Source organism: Mastigoproctus giganteus, chromosome 12 (genome assembly GCF_048544385.1).
Source record: "Mastigoproctus giganteus isolate SK-2022 chromosome 12, ASM4854438v1, whole genome shotgun sequence".
Lineage (NCBI taxonomy): Eukaryota > Metazoa > Arthropoda > Arachnida > Uropygi > Thelyphonidae > Mastigoproctus > Mastigoproctus giganteus.
This window is the reverse complement of record NC_143586.1, coordinates 49,076,372-49,097,219: the sequence shown is the minus strand read 5'-3', so window position 1 is coordinate 49,097,219 and position 20,848 is coordinate 49,076,372. Positions and strand designations below refer to the sequence as shown.

Sequence of the window (20,848 nt, the reverse complement as noted above, 5' to 3'; positions counted from 1 at the left end):
AAGTTTATTGTATCTTGAGGGTTCATAGTCTCAAGCTATGAAAAATAAATACACAAATCAATTAAATTAGTTCATTACAAATGTAATAAACTAACTTAATCAATTTGTGTATTTATTCATGCCATTTTATTGTATTTTCCAAAATTTTTGCTGTAAGATTTCTACATCCTATAGAAAAACTAGAATTCTGAGGACCTTACTTTGATATTGACTGTACTATCCAGCATATTTAACTTCATATAAATGTTGTAAAAACAATGACAAATATTGTAACTTAACTGGGATTTTGTACAAAGACTCAAAATCATTTTATTCTTGTTTGTAATGCAAGAATTGTTTCATTAAAAAATTGCCTTTCATTAATATTTTGATTGCTTGTTATCTGTACAGTCTACTTTTGCTCGGTTATCTCCATAGGACTAAACATGAAAAAAATTCAAAAGTAAGTTAGGGAAACATAGGAGCTATGACAATAGCATCATTCTGACCAGATTATAAGTAGATAATCTTAAAGTCATCCTCATTAATTTAGATCTTAAAAAAAAATTAAACAAACCTCATTTTTAGAATATCTGAACAGTAACTTCTAATCTTTCCACTGTATCATACATATAGTTTGACTTAGCCCTCTTTTATTCACTTCTTGGCAGGCTCTGGTTACCAAATTTGAGAATGACACTAAAAAATTAAAAAATATTTTCAGTGGTTCTAGCAGGTTTGTTTCCTTGTTTTAAATTTATTTTACTTTAATTTATATTTTATTTCAATAGATTTATTTTTTAAAAAGTTAGAATTTATGAAGTGAGTTTTATTCTTGGGTTGGATGTAGATTTTTTATCACTATGCTTAAAAACCACAAAACAAAAACTTGCTGTCCTGATAAAAGTACAGCCTATTATCACAATAGTTTTTGGGGATTGAAAAAATCCCCAAAATACTTGTTATAATGGATTTTTGTTATAATCAAGTAATAGTTAAAAGGTGCATAAATGTTAAATAAGGCATAGGAATTTCAGAAAATCTGTTTACAATCATTACTTTCCTCCATTGTTCATATTATTCTCCCATGTTAGCAGCAACCTCTGATGTGGTATCTTGTATGTGAATGTTTTTTAAACAAGTCACACCAACATTAATTTTTGATGGTGCAACTCAGATGAGTGGTTGAACTCCAAATAATAAACAAGAATAGAGAAATTTATTGTTTCAGGAAAGAAGTGATTACAAGAACCGAATAACTGTGAACACGACAATTTTTTGTCATGTCCTGCAGCATTGTAAGCTTCTAAAGGTGGGGGAATGAAAATTAGTATTCTCAACCACTTAAATTATGAAATTAAAGAAGAAAACTAAAAACTACTGCTGTTGTAATAGCTCAGATTTATGGAGTAAATTGTTATACTGACTAGAAAAAAAAAAGTAAGTGATAAAAGTATTTATAACTACCTGTGCTACATGAATTTTAAGATGGATTTTTCACTTTTGGGTAGTGAATTCAATTTGTTTCAGTGGAAGAAATGGTCAACAAGTTGAGTGACACTTCTTGACATTGAAATATGAAATATGCAAAACAGCACTGAATTTAACTTGAGTTTCAAAAAAAAAAAAAAAGTGGTAATATACAATCATCAATAGCAAAAAAAAAAAAAAAAAAAAATGTGCAAGTCTTTTTTTTATATCAAGAAATAAATGATTCCAGCACTTTATATAACGTAAAAAAATGCCCAGAAAATGTTTGAATAGTTCATTTCTTGATAGATGTCACTCACAAAAAAAAAAAAAGTCTTTTGTTTAAAGATATGATTAAAGTCTTTTATTATATGATATCCATTTTACTTTACAGAGAAATGAGTTACATATGAAGGATAAAACATTTGTTACAGCAAAGCTTTTTGCATGCTTACACATAATTTCAATCATTTTTAACCATAGAATTCCTCACTTTTAATTTTCATAGCTCGATGCCCATTAAGTACTGTTCATTGTGGAAGACTTTTCATTATAGATTACTCATAAGTGGTTTTTATGATGATTTGATTTATTCTTTTTTTGTAAGTAATCTGAATATATTATTTAATTCTGTGTTTTTAAATTTTGGTGAACGTAAATTAAGTCAAATAACCATGAGTTGGCATGCTCTACAATTAAAAATTTTTTCAGAATTATACAATACTATATATAATGACTTTTGCAGAGTCAAAAGAGTATCATTTATTTATTAAAATAAATAAATGATACTTACTGTTTGCATATATCCATATACAAGTAAAAAATAATATATATACAAATTTGTATATATTGAAGGATCATTTATTTTGGTATCAGCTATGAATTCAGCATCATAATTTTTTTGGATATTTCTGTAAATATTTGTAGCTTCCACTCCCACCACCATAGTTATTGTTCCACTTTTTGTTTTGTAAAATTCGGTACTTTGATATTTTGAAATTCCATAAACTTGAACATTTTTATTTCTGTTATTGTTTTTTTTGTCTCAAATTAAATAATTCATAACAGTCATTCATGATTTTGAACATTGTAAAAAAAAAAAAAAAAAAACTATTTTGAAGAGTAAAGGTAACAAAATTTAAAGTTGATGATTTTAATGAAATTAATTCCAAAATTACACAGTGGTGTAAATTTTTTTTTATTTTTGAAGAAAATGGAAAAACTCCATTAGACCAAATAAGAGCAAGATTTCAGGAATTGGAACTTAAAATTGATGCTTACAGTGCTCTTGAATATGTGGGAACAAGAAATTTTGGATCTCATACATCATTTGAATCATTGAAGGCAGCAATTAGAAAACATCTTCAGAATTCTACAGTCAGATCTTCCAGGAGGCCCGGTGTTATTTATCATGCCCTGAAAGTTGGTATTTTTTTTTTTTTTAACATTTTGTAATGTTCTTATTTTTTTTGTGTGTATTTTACCTATGTTTTCATTTTATTGCCTTTGCTAAAAATATTTACTCAAGTACTAATCAATTTGATTATTTTTATTTCTCAATTGTTTTCATACCATTATCATTCCATTGATGAAAACAGAATTAACTTATTTAAGATTTCTTCATTAATTATAATTTTTTCTATTTCCCTATCTATTTTTAATACGATATTGGTAATTTACATTTTTCTATTTAGTCATTGTTAATGTTCCAGGTTTTTCAATGTTAATATGCAGATAAGTTATGCAATAGGAGGGAGTATATGATGAGAGCCTTGTCGATCAATTCGTCCCTGGAAAGATTGTTCAAAGCTCAAGGGGTAGAATTTTTTTCAGCCTGGATTGTACTTGTTAACAGGAGAGACTGCTTCTACAGGGATGGGATACACTTAAATAGAAAGGGTGCAAGAATATTTGCTGATGCTATCGAGGCAGTGTTAGGTGGGTCGGAAAACTGCTAGCTTGGGGGGAGACAAATACTAATAGATTAACAGTAGCCACTGGCAGAGGTGAAAGAGATTCTTGCACTGCTTCTATAGGAATGAGCAGAAGCCTGAAAAACAAGATGCAGGATACTTCAGAGACAGCTGGGAGTCATTGCGGTACAAGTAAACACATGGGTTGTGTTAGGGTAGCTAAGAATAGAAACAGGTGCATGTATACTTGCGTTTACACCAATGCTAGGAGTTTAGTAAATAAATTTGATGAATTTGAGGTATTGCTCAAAACATCAAAGGCAGATATTGTTGGGATATCAGAGATGTGGTGTCACACAGATATAAGGAATGCAGAACTGGAATTTGGGGAGTACAACGTCTACAGAAAGGATAGACAGGATAGGAAGGGAGGAGGGGTTATGCTATTAGTTAAGAAACACATAAAATCCAAGGAAGTGAAGCCAGTCGACATCGCTGGACAGTGCAGTGTCGAGTCAGTTTGGTGTCACATAAGCATTGGGAGATCAAAATTGAAAGTAGGAGTGTGCTATAGGCCTAATGACTCTGATGAGTATAATAAGAAACTGTACAGGGAAATAGAGTGGGCCAGTAAATCAGAGTCTTATAATGGGGGATTTTAATTTCCCAGATATTGACTGGAATTTTGGGGGCTGGTTACTCACACACTAGCAGGGCTTTTGTGGATTTATTGGATGATTGTTTTCTACATCAGCATGTTCGGGAGGCAACTAGAGGGAGTAATACTCTTGATTTGATTATCAGCAGTGATTCTTCATGCATTAAGAATCTGCAGATAAATGAACCACTAGGTGGCAGTGATCACAGTGTGCTGAAGTGGGATTTACTCAAAGAGGTAACTACCGTTAGGGGTAAAGGGAAGGGTTATTGCTTCCGTAAAGGCGACTACGATGGACTGAGACAGTATTTAAATTCTGTACAGTGGGACCAACTGATGATGTTACCAACAGCAAATTCAAAATGGGAAGCATTCAAAGAACTTATCTTGGAAGCTACTAGGCTTTACATACCAACTAAGAAATATTGTTCAAGGTTTAGGCCAAAATGGATGTCAGATGAACTAATGAGGCATATGGTAGAGAAGAAAAATGCATGGGATACATACAAATTAACACGACACAGAAGCCTATGATAGATACAAGTTGATATGCAATCAAGTTACAAAGGAGGTTAGGCAGGCGAAGGCAGATTACGAGAAATCCTTGGCAAGGGATGCAAAGAAAAACAGCAAAGAGTTCTTTACTTATGTAAACTCTAGAAGGAAGGGGATGAATCAGATTGGTCCACTTGATATTGATGGGTCAACTGTTGATGATCCTGCTCAGGTAGCTAACAAACTAAATGAATATTTTGCATCGACATTCACACATGAGGAGTTATTCAGCGAGGGGAATGCCAGAGGTGTATTCAACTCTAGCAGTAAGCTACAGAATCTTGAAATAACCGGGAGTAAAGTGGAGGAGAAACTGTTGAAGATAAACACAAGAAAGGCACCCGGGGTGGATGGGATCTATCCAGTTATATTAAAGGAGGCAGCAAAGGAAGTAAGCAAACCCTTAGCCATAATTATGAGAGCTTCCTTGGACTCAGGGGAGGTACCCATAGACTGGAAATGTGCAAATGTGACCCCAATTCACAAAGGAGGATAAAAGGCTGACACAAGTAATTATAGACCTGTGAGCTTAACTTCTGTTCCAGGAAAATTAACGGAGGCACTGGTTAAAGAAGCACTGCAGGATCATTTAGACAAGACTTCAGTTATAGCTCAGACACAGCATGGTTTTGTTAAGGGGAAGTCTTGCCTGACCAACTTGATTGGATACTATGATGCAGTCACAAAAGAACTGGATGCAGGGAATAACTTTGATATTATATACTTGGATCTTAGAAAGGCTTTTGATACTGTTGCACATGGAAGACTGCTACACAAATTGGAGCAGTGTGACATTGGAGGCAAATTGCTGCTATGGATAAAGGGGTGGTTGAGGGGGAGAAGACAGAGAGTGGTAATCAATGGACACTGCTCATTGTGGACTGATGTTATTAGTGGAGTCCCTCAGGGCTCAGTGTTGGGTCCATTATTGTTTTCTGTATTTATAAATGATATTGATGATGGTATATCGGGCTTAATGTCCAAGTTTGCAGACGATACAAAGGTTGGCAGGGTTGTCAAGGACACTACCGACACTGCTGCTGCAACAGGATCTGGAAAGGTTGAGCAGATGGGCTGAGAGGCGGCAAATGAAGTTTAACATTGACAAATGTAAAGTACTACACATGGGAAACAGCAACCCCATAGCAACGTATCAACTCTGTGGTACTACACTGACAGTGGTAGAGAATGAAAGGGACTTGGGGGTGGTTGTGCAGGCAGATATGAAGTTCTCTGAGCAGTGCAGACGGGCTGCAAGAGTAGCTCATGGAGTATTGTCAATGATATACAGGAATTTTTCCAGCAGGGATAAGGAGGTGATTATTCCATTGTATAAGGCGATGGTCAGGCCACACCTAGAGTACTGTATACAGGTCTGGAGGCCTCATTTCAAGAAGGATGTAGAGCTGCTGGAACGAGTACAGAGAAGGGCAACAAGATTAGTGAATGGAACAAAGGGGTGCTCTTACGAAGAAAGGCTTAAGTTTTGCACATTACAGTGTCTGGAGACTAGGCACCAGCGAGGTGATCTGATAGAGGTGTATAAAGCCTTGAATGGTTTAAGCATGCTCAATGCTGATGGGATTCTTCCTCTAGCTCAGAAAAATCACCTGAGAGGGCATAAATTCAAATTGAGGAAAGACAGATGTAGGATAGACGTGCGGAAATTTGCCTTTAGCCAGCGGGTGGTTGGTTGGTGGAACAGACTTCCATCCCTTGTGGTGGAGGTTGACAGCCTAAATAAGTTTAAGGCTCAGCTGGACAGGTATTTTGAACGAACAGAGGGGTGAAGTGGAAGTGGGGTTTTTTTTTTTTTTTTTTGGCTGATGCTGCATAAGCTTGCTTTCTTGCATCAAATGCCTCTACTAATGCTAATTCTAATCCTGGCGTTCTTACTGTGGCAATATGAAAACAACTACATGTTTTTGTGGTAGAAACACCTTGGCACCCTTAATTTTCATATGCAAAGTGGTTTGACTTTGTATGTGTGCTGGTTTTATTGGCACAAAACAACATCACTCTATCCTTCATCACTTTAAAGCCCTGTGCCTTTTGTTCATCAGATTTACAAGCTAGTGTCTATCAGGAAGCATGCAATAACAAAGTCCTGTTTTGTCACAATTGTAAATTTGTTCTGGGTTGCCTTCATGTATTATAACGTTTAATTGTGATGGATAATCATCACGAGCCTTGGTGTCTGCAGATCAAATTTCACCCGAAATTGCAACCTGGCGAATTCCATTCTTCTTTTTCCATCAGCTAAGCCAGCCCTTGCTTGCTTTGAATCCTTTCTCATACTCCGCACTGGTTGTTTTAAGTTTTTCTTCAGATTTTCAGCTTGACCCCTGAGAATTTCACCAGATATAGGTTCCTTCTGCACATTCTTGCATGAACCATGTGAAAATAGCCGTATCCAATGGGCTGTTGCTTGATGTTTTAAGCCGCTTTTGCTGAAGACCTCCACTAGCATCAAAGTCACTTGTTGCTTGTTATAGGTTAGCTTCATCTTTTATCCATCCCCTTAGAGTGGATTTTCCAATACCTAGTGTCAACCTGTGAAGAGACCTTTATATAAAGCAAAACATTGAAAAAGCTTGTCGGGATAGAAGCTTCAAAAATTGCAGGTATCCCAAAGCTGCATTGGCAAAAACAAACTGTGCCCTGAGACAGTGAAAACTACCTGCAGTCTACTAATTAGCATTCAGAGTAAATATTTAAGGATTTTGCACATCACTCTAAACATAAGATCTGAAAATGTCAACTAATTTCTCCTGAAAATCCTAAAATATAAATTGTTCTGGCCTTATATAGTTTTCATGAAGTATAAACTGAAAATTTAAAATTTTGTGTATTTCCTTATGGATGATTTAGCATCCATTGGAGTGGATGAGGTGTTTAAATCTATTTTAGTAAATCCATTGCAGCTAGCTTTTCTTGAACAGACCATGCTTTTCTTTTTTTCTTTTGAGAACTTTCTATGGACATTAATTTTTTTATTAAAAAGGAAAGAAAACAAAACAAAAATTTGAAAACACACACTAACGTTACATAAGTAAGCTTATGTCCAATTTCCAAACACCATATGTAAATTTTACTGCTGTTGTATCTTTCCAGGATAGCTTTAAGTTTATTTGTATCACAGAACTTACCTTCTAAAGCCATAGTTCAATCAATAAAGTAAAATAAAGACAAAAAAAAAAAAAAAAGCGAGAGAAATATCATTTGACCATCTTTGTAAATTAGTCACAGGTGCCTCCAGCCCAAGTTGTATTTGTATAATACAAAGACAAACAAAGCATTATATGATGACTGAAACACAAAAGAAATTAAAATTGGTATTAACAATTTTATTCGTAGGATGTTGTGTTTACAGATAGCAATTGTGTTAATTGTTCCATGAGGCCTGTAAAAAAATCAGCAGCAATAAATGTTTGCCACACCAGTAAATGCACTGGAACAAATCACAAATCAATAAAATTTTAAGCATATGAAAAAGAGGGAGGGGGGGTGATGGAATTGGGGTCTTACCATGACTGTGTTATAGGCAGTTCCACGTTATATTGGGTCTACAGTGTAATTTGTGCAAGACGGTCATAAAATGTGGTAGAAAGAGACTGCTGATCTCCTCAGCAATTAGTTGGTGATAAATGTAAATAATATTCCCACAAATGTTTCCAAGAATTCTACTATATTTTATGTTCATATTTTTTTTCCAACCATCTTGTTAATGTTTTTATTTCTTTTTTCTTGTTTGCTAAACAAAAGTCTCCAGGACAGATTTCATTATAAAAGGGGTTTGTTCTCAGAGACTTTATTAATAGAAGCATTTATATATATATTACGACTTATTATTTCCAGTTATTTGTGCATTCATTTACAACTCCAAAAAATATGAAAATTTTTGTTTCTGCACCTCGTACACTGAATGGGTAGCTCTGAAGACAATTATTTGACTTGAGAAAAAGAAGTGGCCAGAATTGCAAATCTGTGAAAAGACCTTTATATAAAGCAAAACATTGAAAAAGCTTGTTGGGGTAAAAGCTTCAAAAATTGCAGGTGTCCCAAAGCTGCACTGGCAATAACAAACTGTGCCCTGAGACAGTGAAAACTACCTGCAGTCTACTAATTAGCATACAGAGTAAACATTTAAGGATTTTGCACATCACTCTAAACATAAGATCTGAAAATGTCAACTAATTTCTCCTGGAAACACTAAAATGTAAATTGTTCTGGACTTATATAGTTTTCCTGAAGTATAAATTGAAAATTAAAAATTTTGTGTATTTCCATATGGATGATTTAGGATTCATTGGAGTGGATGAGGTGTTTAAATTGAGTTTTATTATTACATAAATAAATCTTTGTTCCCATCATGGCAGGTTGCCAGGGGTTACTATTTTACTTATAGTAAAATAGATTAGTACTGATAAATTATTGCCACTCCCCAAGAATAAACATAAATGGCATTGCCTGAAATATTTTAAAATTTCCAAATGAATTAAAATTTTTTTTTTTCCTAAAATTTAATTATTGCACATAATGTGAATTATATATTTATTCATATTTATGAACCAGTAAACAGTCAGGAAAATGCTGACATTTTTATTTAATGTTATATTTGAATTTGGTTCTGTAAGCTTTGCAGCTAATACTGTTATTTTTGCGAGATTTTTAATACAGTTAAAACATCTTTAAACATCATTAATATGGAGTGCTAATAAAATTTCTTAAGTGCCATTAGCAATTTACTGAGGATTAGTTTTAAACATCAATAGAATTTTATTATGCTCAGTGAAACTTAAGTAGAACATCAGAAAAAGGAATAAATAAACAAGCTACATTCATTTTGAAATTGCATTTTTGATTATTAACAGTTTTTGTAATATACTTATTATAAAGAGAATAAAGTGAAAAAAAAGTAGTATAAAACAATAATATAAAATTGAACTTCTTTGTTACTTGGCTGGATTCCTGCCATCACATATTGATGAAGCTATAACTTTGATTAAGTTTTTTTATTATTATTTTTTGTTTATAGGTATTGAATGATAAATTCAGTGGAGATATTGAAAAGACAGTTCCAAACACATTCCCTGTGATGTTTTTCAGTTGTCCAGCACAGTGCATGTCATGCAAGTATGAAAAGTATAGACATTTTCTGATAACAGTAATTGAAAATAAAAATATTAGGCATTAGCTTTAAACAGAAGATTATTTACAGCCTAAGGTAAAAGATGTTTGATTATTGCCCGTAAGAAAATATGCACCATTATTTTGTATGTAAGGCATACATTTTATAATGGAATATCAAACTTAGTTATTTTCTGGTAACAGTAACTGAAAATAAATTTCTTAAGCATTAATTTTACACAGAAAAAAAATGAATACATGCAGTGTACAGATAGGAAATATTTTATTATTGTTTGTAAGAAAATATGCATTGTTATTTTGTGTAAGACAGTGTTCCTCAACCTTTTCGTTGTTGTAGCACACTTTTAAAGACACTAAAATTTTGCGGCACACTACAATCACTATTATACTCATATATGTTATATATATATATACACAGTCGAACTTTCCTATAACGAATTCGATAAATCCAGTGAAAAAATTCGTTATACAGAGAATATCTTTTTTATTAAAAGTTGCTATCTATTAGAAAATTAAAATGAATCTTCATTTATTTTTAATGTATTTTATTTCAAAAACACTTACTTAAATTACGTTTACACAATTTTCACCAGTATCACAAATTTAAAAAAAAATCTGTAATTTTCGTTTGCACAGTACAATTAAAGAATGTCTGATTCTCAAAGAAAACCTCACATTTGTTCAGAGCATTAAAAACATTATCAGGAACATTTTCACAAAACTGTAGACCCATATGAACTGTTTTAAAAGCGTGAATCATTTCTTCGCGAGTTGGCTTTTCTATGGGTTGTTCTGATGAGTCTTCAGCGTCATTGTTAATTTCTTCGTGACCATGGTTGCATCTACACTGTTCAGCAGTATTTCATCTGGATGTTCTTTTGTAGTCAGATCTTGATCTACATAAACCTAACTATCCAGTGTTATTTCATTTTCGATGTTTCCAGACGATTCTAATAATGTCCAAAAGTTTTTCAGTTGTGAAAGGGGCAGTTCATCTTGTTCATCCAGTTGTTATTTGACTTCTGTATTCAATGCAAATCCCGCTTTCAAAAAACAATTTTGAATAGTGTATTCAGTGACATCATTTGTCCAAACTTTTGCCAGTTTAGAGATGCAATTTTTAAGGTTAATTGTAACCTCCAAGTTTCTGTTTTCTGATAATGCATTGACAATCTTCATTGTTATTCTCTTTCGATAATGAAATTTAAAATTTTTAATAATGCCTTCGTCCATTGGCTGGAGTTTTGACATTATGTTTGGTGGTAAAAACAACAACTTCACACTTTTAAGTTTGGCAGAAATACCGGCAGGATGTGCCGGACAGTTATCAGTTACCAACATGATTTTCCTTTTTTCTTTTGTTATACGCTTGTCTAGTTTTAATATCCATTTTTCAAAAATATCACTTGTCATCCATGCTTTTTTATTAAATTTGTAGTCAACTTCCAAAGATTTTGTGCCTCTAAAACATCTTGGATTTTCCGATGACTAAAAGTCTTAATTTTTCACTTCCTGTCATATTTTCTCCAACTAGCACAGTGATTCTTTCTTTGCTTTGTTTTCTGCCAAAACATTTATCATCCTTAAAAGCAAGTGGTTCTATTCGGTAAACATTTAAAGAATAAACCCATTTCGTCAGCATTAAAAACATCCTTAGGTTCATATTCTTCCAAAATCTTCTTTAAGGTATTGTTCCTCCAACTGTTGCAATCTTCTTCACTTACTTTAACACTTTCTCCACAAATAACCTTTTCCACAATTCTGTGGTGCTTCTTAAATTTATCTAGCTACCCAATGCTCACGTTAAATTCTGTATGTCCAAGGGACTATGCAAATTTCAGAGCTTGTTGCTTAATTATTGGACCCGATATTGGAATATTCTTTTCACATATCATTTGTACCCATTTTAGAATAGCTTTATCAACATCTTCATATATACACAACTTAATTCGCTTCTTGTCTGCTCCTCCTTTAATTGCATTTAAAATGGATTCTCGATTTTTTAAAATTGTAGATAAACTGCTTGCAGGTATGGCATATTTCTCCGCAACATCTTTTTTCTTAAAACCCTGGTCGATATCATGAAGAATCTTTGCTTTATCATTAATACTTAAACACTTTCTCTTCGACATTGTTTCCGCAACTGGAAAAATTACTTGACTGCAGCTCTTGCCAATACATACACTGCAAACTTTGCTGCGCTGGCCATATAGCGAATTGTTAGTACCGCCTACTCAATGACGTTCGCTTGCCAATTCAACGGTATCACGTGACCTTTCCTATCAATCACTTTGAAGAAATATACGACTTTGTGAATTTCTTTTATTCTGCTTTCATTCATATATACACGAAAGAAAATTTATGGTTAATGTATGCTGTATGTTACTTTTCAGAAAAAAAAAATACAAGAGCATATAGCCTATGTGATTGATGACAAATTGTTCTAAAAGAATGAAATTAAAAAAAAAAAAAAAATTCATGAAACCATCAACTGGGAGTCCAGTTAGATGCGAATGGACATATCATATAATGATTGACAGGAAGGTCACATGGTACGGTTGAGGTGAGAAGCGAATGTCACTCAGTAGGCGTTACTAAAATCCGACTATGGTAGCATTCTGTGTATTGCCGCCACAGTTCGCTAAAGGTTTACCACAGTGAATTTCGTTCTCCCCTTATCCAACATCAATTTACAAATCTATCCTATTTATTGTAAAGTTTATGACCACTTTTAAGAAAACCCATTTGGTTTTATAACTGTAACAAAAATGAAACAAAGACCCTCCTACTGGCATCAATGGCCACAAGTGTTCACTAAAAGGATGATTAATTCCAGATGCTAATGCACAATTTTGGAGGGAGGAGGCCATATATTAGAGTGGCTGTTCAGTAGTAAATGCTTGAAAATCTTCAAAAATGCTTTTACTAATTTTTTTAAAAATTCGTTATAGAGAGACTAATGCTTCACTATATGGGATTAATTTTACATGTAATTTCGTTTCAAGGTGCAATGTTTTGCGAAAAAATTTGTAATATAGAGAAATTTGTTAAATAGAAGTATGTAATAGAGAAATTTCACTGTATATAATATATATTTATAATATTATTATTATTATTATTATTATTAATATCCATATGATGCAAAGAAGCCTGAAGCTTATGCTGCACCAGGAAAAAAAAAAGTTCCCGAGTAACAGTGACAGAGAGAGAGAGAGAGAGAGAGAGAGAGAGAGAGAGAGTGAGAGTGAGAGTGTCAAAAGCAGAAGGGAATCACCAAGAAAGAGAAGAATGATGATATCCAGCTCAGGACCCTGGGTGTGCCAAGCCCATGCTCACCAGATGTGAGCCCCCGGGGTCAAATATATATTATAAATAAAAATTATATATATATATTCACAAACTGGAAGTTATTTCTGTTGGTTATATTTAATAATACATTTATTATTTGTTTAAATGATTTAATTTTGGACATACATGAATTGCATGAAATTTAAAACAAAATATGTAAAAAATTAACATAATTATATAAATACAAAAAAATATACATTTATAACATTTTAATCAGTGAGACAGTTGGGTTTGATGGGAGGCACAGTTTTTTAATACGAGAATTTATCACGGATAGGCTCTTCCTCTCAGCTCCTCTTCTACCGACTTTAGTCTCTCTTTTTTCATTTAATCTCGGAAAACCCAGTTTTGCCCAAGAAGGAAGTGAAAAATGGCAATAAAATTCTAATTGCTTTTTCGGAAATTCGTGGATATTCAATTTTAATTTAAAATTTGCTAATATTAGTGTTATTAAAGTGAATTTCCAGTGACTGGTCACTACGGATCTCAGCCAGTTCTTCTTCCTCTTGCAGATTCCGAAGTTCTAACGTCAGAAGGTTTCTTGTTGCAAATGGGTCTCTACCCACAAATATTTTTTGGTATCAAGGAATGGAAAGTAATGCTCAATTTTTGGCTTTAACAGTTCTAATATTGCGCTTATTACATTAATTATTTTAGTATAATTCATTTTGGCAGTCAAGGGAAACATTTCTAATTTTTTTTCATTTACATATTTTTTCCTTATACTCAACTTTTCTTTAAAGGCGAACAACTTGTTAGTAGAAGTGAGTAAATTTTCCTATGGGCCTTGCATACTGATATTTAATTTATTAAGCTGCGTGAATAAATCTGCTAGAAAAGCTAATTTACAGCACCAAATTTCACCACTTAAATAATCACAAAGTTCTGATTGCTCCAGTGAAAAAAAATATGAGCATTTCCCCATGCAACTCATACATAACGCATGAGTACATTTCCATTTCAATAGCCATTGAACCTTGGTGCATTATTAAAGAGAAATGATCAGACTCCAGTTCCTTGCATAATTTTCCAAAAATACATATTTATTGTGGTCTAGTTTTGCTATAATTGACCATTTTAATCACTTGATCAAGTACAGGTTTTAAATCGGGTATGACTGTCTTCGCTACTAGAACTTGTCTGTGTCTAAAACAGTGTGTTGTAATAATATTTGAATTGTGGCCTTTTACTAAGTTTACAAATCCTTTTAGTGCTCCTGTCATCGTGGGAGCACTGTCGGTACAAATGTCAACACGCGACTTCCATAATATACCACACTTTTGGAAATAATTATTCATTACTTCGAAAATATCTTGGCTGGTTGTTCATTCAGTGAGTTCTTTACAACAACAACAAAAAAAAAAGAGATTATTAATTGTGTCATTTTCAATAAATCTGACAAATACTATTAATTGGATTTTCCCCCTAATATCTGTAGATTTATCTACTTGCAATGCAAACAGTCACCCAAAATTATTAATATGTTGAACAACTTGTTCTTTAATATCATCAAACATTCCTTTTATACTCCTGCTAATTGTGCTGTTCGAAAGTGGTACTGTCATTATTTTTTTTTTTCAGCTTCCTCTCCCAAAATACTTTTCATGATTACCCAACAACATGCTGGTAAAATCAGACTTTCTTCAATCAGGTGAGATTTCTTTTTATCTTTGCCACCAGTTCGGCTACTAAATAGCTTCTTGCACTTTATCAGATATTTTATCCATATTATAAAATTCTGTACCTTGTTTCCTAGTACAGGCTTAAAATATTCCATAGTTTTGGATGATAAATTCTCTTGTTTTGTAGAAAAATGACGCTACAATTTACTCAGCACAATTGATTTATTTGACAATTTTAAATCACACATAAAGGTTGAGGACAATCTTGGGTACCAGTATAAGAAAATCCCATCACCAAATAATCATCATCATATTTACAACAACATGTTTTCTTCTTTTTTGATTTTGATGGTTGGTCGTGTTTTTTTTTTTTTTTTTTTTTGTCATTTTCTCCAAGCTCGTTATCAAGTTGCCTCTTCTGATTTTCTTTAACTAAATATTTATCCATTGCTAATAATTGTTTAAAAAAAGTTAGTTACTTCTAGAAACTAATATAGTTAATTTAAAATACCTGTTCTATACAAATTAACTGAATATGATGTTTTACAGATAAAAACACAAAAAAGTACTTTTAAAACACAAAGGAAATTTCTTACTATGCTGCTTACAAGTTGCACTTGTACAACTCGAGGTGCCTGGGAAAGTCTCTCAAGTGATAAGAATGGCCGAATAAAGTTGAACAGATCTAGTACTAGGAATCAAAATGTGACATCACATTGACCGCTGGAAGGGGCTGGGGTCGGTGCAGCGTAAATAAACGAATTTTTTTTATTCAAATTAATTTTTATTATAAAACTTGGATTTATTATTTTTTTTTTTTATTTGCATTTTCCGCGGCACTCCTGAAGCATATTCATGGCACACAGGTTGAGAAACACTGGTGTAAGGCATACACAAAATAACGATGCATATTTCGAGAGTTGTTTTGAGTTTTATAATATGTTATCAAGTTGTATTGCTAGAAAACTCAATTGTTGGTAAGAGGAATTAGCCTTTGCCTTCTTCATTCAAACCAGACATTCACCAGTTATCTTTATTTCTGTATTTATAAAATCCATCTCATTATTATTATTATTATTATTAGCCATATGGTGTAAGGAAGCCTGAGCTTCCTTATGCTGCACCAGCCAAAAAAAAAATTCCCGAGTTACCCCGAGAGAGAGAGAGAGAGAGTCAAAGGTAGAAAGGAATCACCAAGAAAGAGAAGAATGATGATATCCAGCTCAGGATCCTAGGTATGCCAAGCCCATACTCACCAGATGTGAATGTGAGTCCCTGGGGTTCATGCTGTTGTTAGTAGCTAAACATCCAGCACATTGTTTCTGTATGTGTTATTTGATTGTGGGGGCTCTTTCACATCAGCAGAAAAGTGGGAAGTTTGCTTACAGTACATTTTCATATACTGTATATTGTTTAGTGATGAAGATATAAAAACAATGTGGCAAATTTGCATAAAACTGATAATATGATAACTTCAAAAATGATCGACTTTAACTGTTTATTAATTTTTCTGATTTTTAAACAAGGGCATGGTGGGGAATATATCCCCTATCCCAAAAGGTATAATAATACAGTGCAACCTTGATATAATGATCCTCTTCATACTGTGGTTGATCATATCTTCCAAAACAAATTATGAAAAAAAGTAGTGTGTTCGCAGAACTAGCAATTTCATATTGGAAACTGGATATACTGTATATACTCATATCTACTGTATATCCTACTACCATATTTATAAGAAGGGAAATTGCTAAAAATTGGCAGTATGACCACTTCAATATATTCAGTATTGTGCAGAGTAATTTTTGTAAACAACAGGACTCGTCAGAGACTAATTACTGTAGACCCCTAGTTTCTCCCATCAGCTAGAGATGCAATAAGAGAGTATATCAGTGGAATGCCAATTACAAACAGCTACCTCTGGAGGTAAATATGGCTACCATTTGTCAAATGCATTACATTAGTTACAAAGGAAATTTTTGTAAACAACAGCACATGACATCCTTTCTTCGATTAGAAGTTGCACTTAGGATAGCAAAAACTGCTAAGGGCTAAACTAAACAAAAAATATATATGAACTGACAAGTGATTTATGGAGAAATCATGTGACTTCACTTCAGCACAATGACAGGCCAGAAAATTTGGTTTTGATTTAGTTTTCTCAAAACATTCTAAATCCTAGGGCATCAGAAATAAATAGACAGCAAAATTAGTAAATTGGTAAGACTGAAGTAATGGCCACCAAAATCAAAAATTATGCACTTGAAGAAAAAGATTATCAAAAGAATTAAGAGTGGCAAAACAAACTGCAATATATTTCCCAATTGTGGAATTCCAGAAGGAACTATCCCCAGTTTGATGAAAGGAAGAAAAATTGCATTCGTCCATTCGTAGACTCCGTATAAGATGAAGTAGGCTTTGAAAGAAAGAAAACTAGACTTTGGGAAAACAATGTTGTGGACCAATGTTTATATTAGTAGTTTCTACAAAAGAGTAGTGAAGGAGTACTGATAAATGGGGTAATTTTGAAAGCACAGGCACTTACATTTCATAAGCTTGGTGGAGATGAAGACACGCTTAAAGCTTCTGAAGGGTGGCTTTAGAGTTGGAAGCCTCATCATGGGATATTCCTGGTTAGTCTTGTAGGCAAATCTGCATTTGGTGACATTACAGCAGCAGAAGTGTTTCCTGAATTTCTGTGTAATGTGATTCAAGATGATGAACTTGCAGATGAACAGTTGTACAACTGTTCATCTGCAAATCTGTTCATCACTGTTTTATCATAGTTGATTTGCTCATCAACTATGACAAAACGGTGCTGTACTATAAACTTCTCCCCAACAAGTCACTGGATTAAAAAGGCATCCAACAAAGCAGGCATGAAAACTAACAAAGAGAGAATTACTGTGTTAGTTTGCACAAACAAGACTGGAAATCACAAGCTAAAGCTATTGTGCACTGATAAAAGTTGAAGTCCCTAGTGTTTTAAGCATGTCAACATGAAATCTCTACCTATGATTTATGAAAATACACCCAACATTTGGATGATGAGTGATATTGTTGCTTCATGATTTGAAAGCAAGTTTGTACCATTGGTGAGATGCCAAGTGCTTTCCTAAAAAACTGGAAGAAAAGGCTCTATTACCATTGGATCGTTAGAAATCAAAAGATGGCAAGAATCATCAATTATCAATTTTTAATATATTTTTTAATAATTTTAGAAAAAAAAAGACTACAAAGAAACATGCATTGTTAAAGTTCTGTTAAAAAACTGCTTCTTCTAATAAAGCTAACAGAAAAAAAACAATAAGTAAAAAAAAAAGAAAAAAAATTGACTTCCTATTTTTCAGGTTTTTTTTTTTTTTTTTTTTTTTTTTAGCCAAAAGCATGTCAATTTGTACCAAACAGAATTGAATGATGGCTATATTAGTTGGACTTGTTTATATATTTTGAAGCTTGCAATGATGTACATAGTTGGATCTGATCATTTTTCAGTGACATTAGGTGGCTGTGTCTTTGATCAATGACTTAAGTCATTAGATAATTGATGACTTAAGTTACTCACTAACCATCACTATTATTTTCAATCTTTCTTATGGATTCACGTAAATTATGACAATATGATTGAGGTAAGTTATATTAAAAAAAGAGGTTTTCTGCAATTTTAATTGACTATATTCTTTTAATATAATATATTTTCAATGTAATAATTTTACTTTTACCAACTTGATTACTTAGACACTGTATGAATGAATTTACTATGCAGTGAGTTAGTCAGTTATTTAATAAAGCAAAACATTTTTCCTTTTAATCACATATGGGTATAAAGAAAATTTCTAATACAGTTATTAATGCTATTATTAAATAAAGTGTGGTAGACTTTAATAACAGTAATTTTTTTTATTTAAATTCATAAATGAACAATGTGATAACTGTTTTTTTTTTTTTTTGTATAGTGCTAGATGTATAAAGAGCATGAACCACAAGCGTGATGGCATTCCTCACTCATCAGATAATATGTGCAAATATCAGCATCAGTTTGAAAATGAGAAACTGTACTGTAAGGTAAGAAGTAAGCATTTAGCATTTAGCATTAGTAGAGGCATTTGATGCAAGAAAGCAAGCTTATGCAGCATCAGCCAAAAAAAAAAAAATAAATAAATAAAATAATAATAATAATAAATGAATAAATAAAAATAACCACTTCCACTTCACCCCTCTGTTCGTTCAAAATACCTGTCCAGTTGAGCCTTAAACTTATTTAGGCTATCAACTTCCACGACAAGGGATGGAAGTCTGTTCCACCAACCAACCACCCGCTGGCTAAAGGCAAATTTCCTCACGTCTGTCCTACATCTGTCTTTCCTCAATTTGAATTTATGCCCTCTCAGGTGATTATTCTGAGCAAGAGGAAGAATCCCATCAGCATTGAGCATGCTCAAACCATTCAAGGTAAGGGATGCTAATTAAGTATTAATTCGCCAATAGTGTTAAATGCTGATTTTGAGAGCCATTACACAGCAAAGTCTGTTGTGTTTACTTGTTTTGTGTTCAATTCATGTAATGCTATCTTCCCAAAGGACTCAATCCCTCACTCAGCCTTGCCCTATGATATAGGACAGTTTATTGATAATTGAACTTTGTGAAAATTAGAAGTTCTTGGTTTCTCTACTTGATTAACTTTTATTTATATGTTAAATTAATTATAAATTTTAAATTTTAATTATAATTTTGGTTCTATGGGTTGGCTCAGAATCTGCTGTGCAGATTCTGAGCCAACCTGTAGAATTAAAACTTCTGTTCTTTTGTGTTTGAATTTCAATAAATATCCCTTCAAAGTACTCTGTCATTATATTTGATTTGTTATATATGATTAGATTTAATTTTCTCATTTTCTCTTTCTTTTAATAGATATGTATAAAAGATGGTAGAAGAAATACAGTTGAACCGAAGTCAGCAGAATCTGCAGACTCATCCATTATGAGTATGGTGAAATATGTTTGGCAAGGGTAAGTAAGCCAATAGTGGGTTGGCTGGGATCCTGTAATAGCAAGTGGATGCAAGTAAGCCTATATGCTTCCACAAAAAAAATGCATAGCCCATTGATAACTGTTGCACTAGTAGGCCTGACATAGCCAAGTGGTTAGGAGCGGGAGTGCAGTAGCACACGCTCTTTGAGTGGACCAGGATTCATGCCCATGACTGATAAATACAATTAACGTTTGTATTGATGATTTATTGTAAACTCCACTGAACCTGTGGTCATGCCAGGGTATAAACAAGACCATTTCTTTCTTTTCTATACCAGCTGCAAATTTAAAGCAGTTATGATGAAGTTGGGAACTCCTTTATCCTTTAGAGACTGTAATAGGATAAACAGATTTTTTTTTTTTTCTTTTTTTATATTTCTTTTTTATATAAAAATTGTGCTGCTTCATTTAAATATTTGTTATATTAGTTGAAGTTTAAGATTAGATTCAGGTTACTTAGAAGATTGTTTCAATTAGTTTTACCTTTAGAGAAAAACGTTTTGAGCCTAAAGGCAAGTAAGGCTTCTAGAGTTAGTAATAACTGGTAGTAACATGGTAGTATTTTGAAGAAGGTAGTGAGAAAGTGCATTGCACTGTTAAGGTTAATTATGCGGGCATCTTTAGACTTAGGAGAGATTCTTTTGGTTTGGAAAGGTGCCTTTACGGAGTGGCAATACATAAAGGCCATTCTGAGAGTGAAGTGGATGACTACACACCACAGTTGTACAGGGTGTTCAGAAAGTCACTGTGCACTTTTCTAATCATATTTTGTTTATATTTCAGATTTTGATCCCAATATGGTTTTAACAACTGAAGAACGTGTATGGCTCGTCGAACACGTATTCCGAGAAGGTGATAGATACACAGATGTGGTGCGACAGCGATTTGCTGAAAAATTCCCAGATACATCTGTTCCACATCGCAATACAGTTCGTAACCTTGTCAATAAGTTTCAGGAAACAGGAGCAGTGGATGATGTCAAATGCTGTGGAAGGCCAGAAAAGCTATCGGAGGAGAAACTGTTGGATATTTCTGACAGTATGTGCAGAGTCCATCAAAATCATTACGAAAGTTAGCTCAGCAGCATGATATTGGTCTTGGAACTGCTCATAAAGCCGTCAG

At 33.2% G+C, this 20,848-nt stretch overlaps 1 protein-coding gene across 1 annotated transcript in view; it reads left to right on the top strand.

Moving 5' to 3' along the window:
- LOC150077030 (zinc finger FYVE domain-containing protein 1-like) overlaps positions 1-20,848 on the top strand; it is a 102,057-nt gene that overhangs the window by 39,605 nt on the left and 41,604 nt on the right. The window contains exons 5-8 of the mRNA XM_090386672.1: positions 2,660-2,871; positions 9,614-9,711; positions 18,653-18,761; positions 19,608-19,705. Coding sequence (XP_090242798.1) covers positions 2,660-2,871; positions 9,614-9,711; positions 18,653-18,761; positions 19,608-19,705 — 517 coding nt within the window. The remainder of the gene's footprint in view (positions 1-2,659; positions 2,872-9,613; positions 9,712-18,652; positions 18,762-19,607; positions 19,706-20,848) is intronic.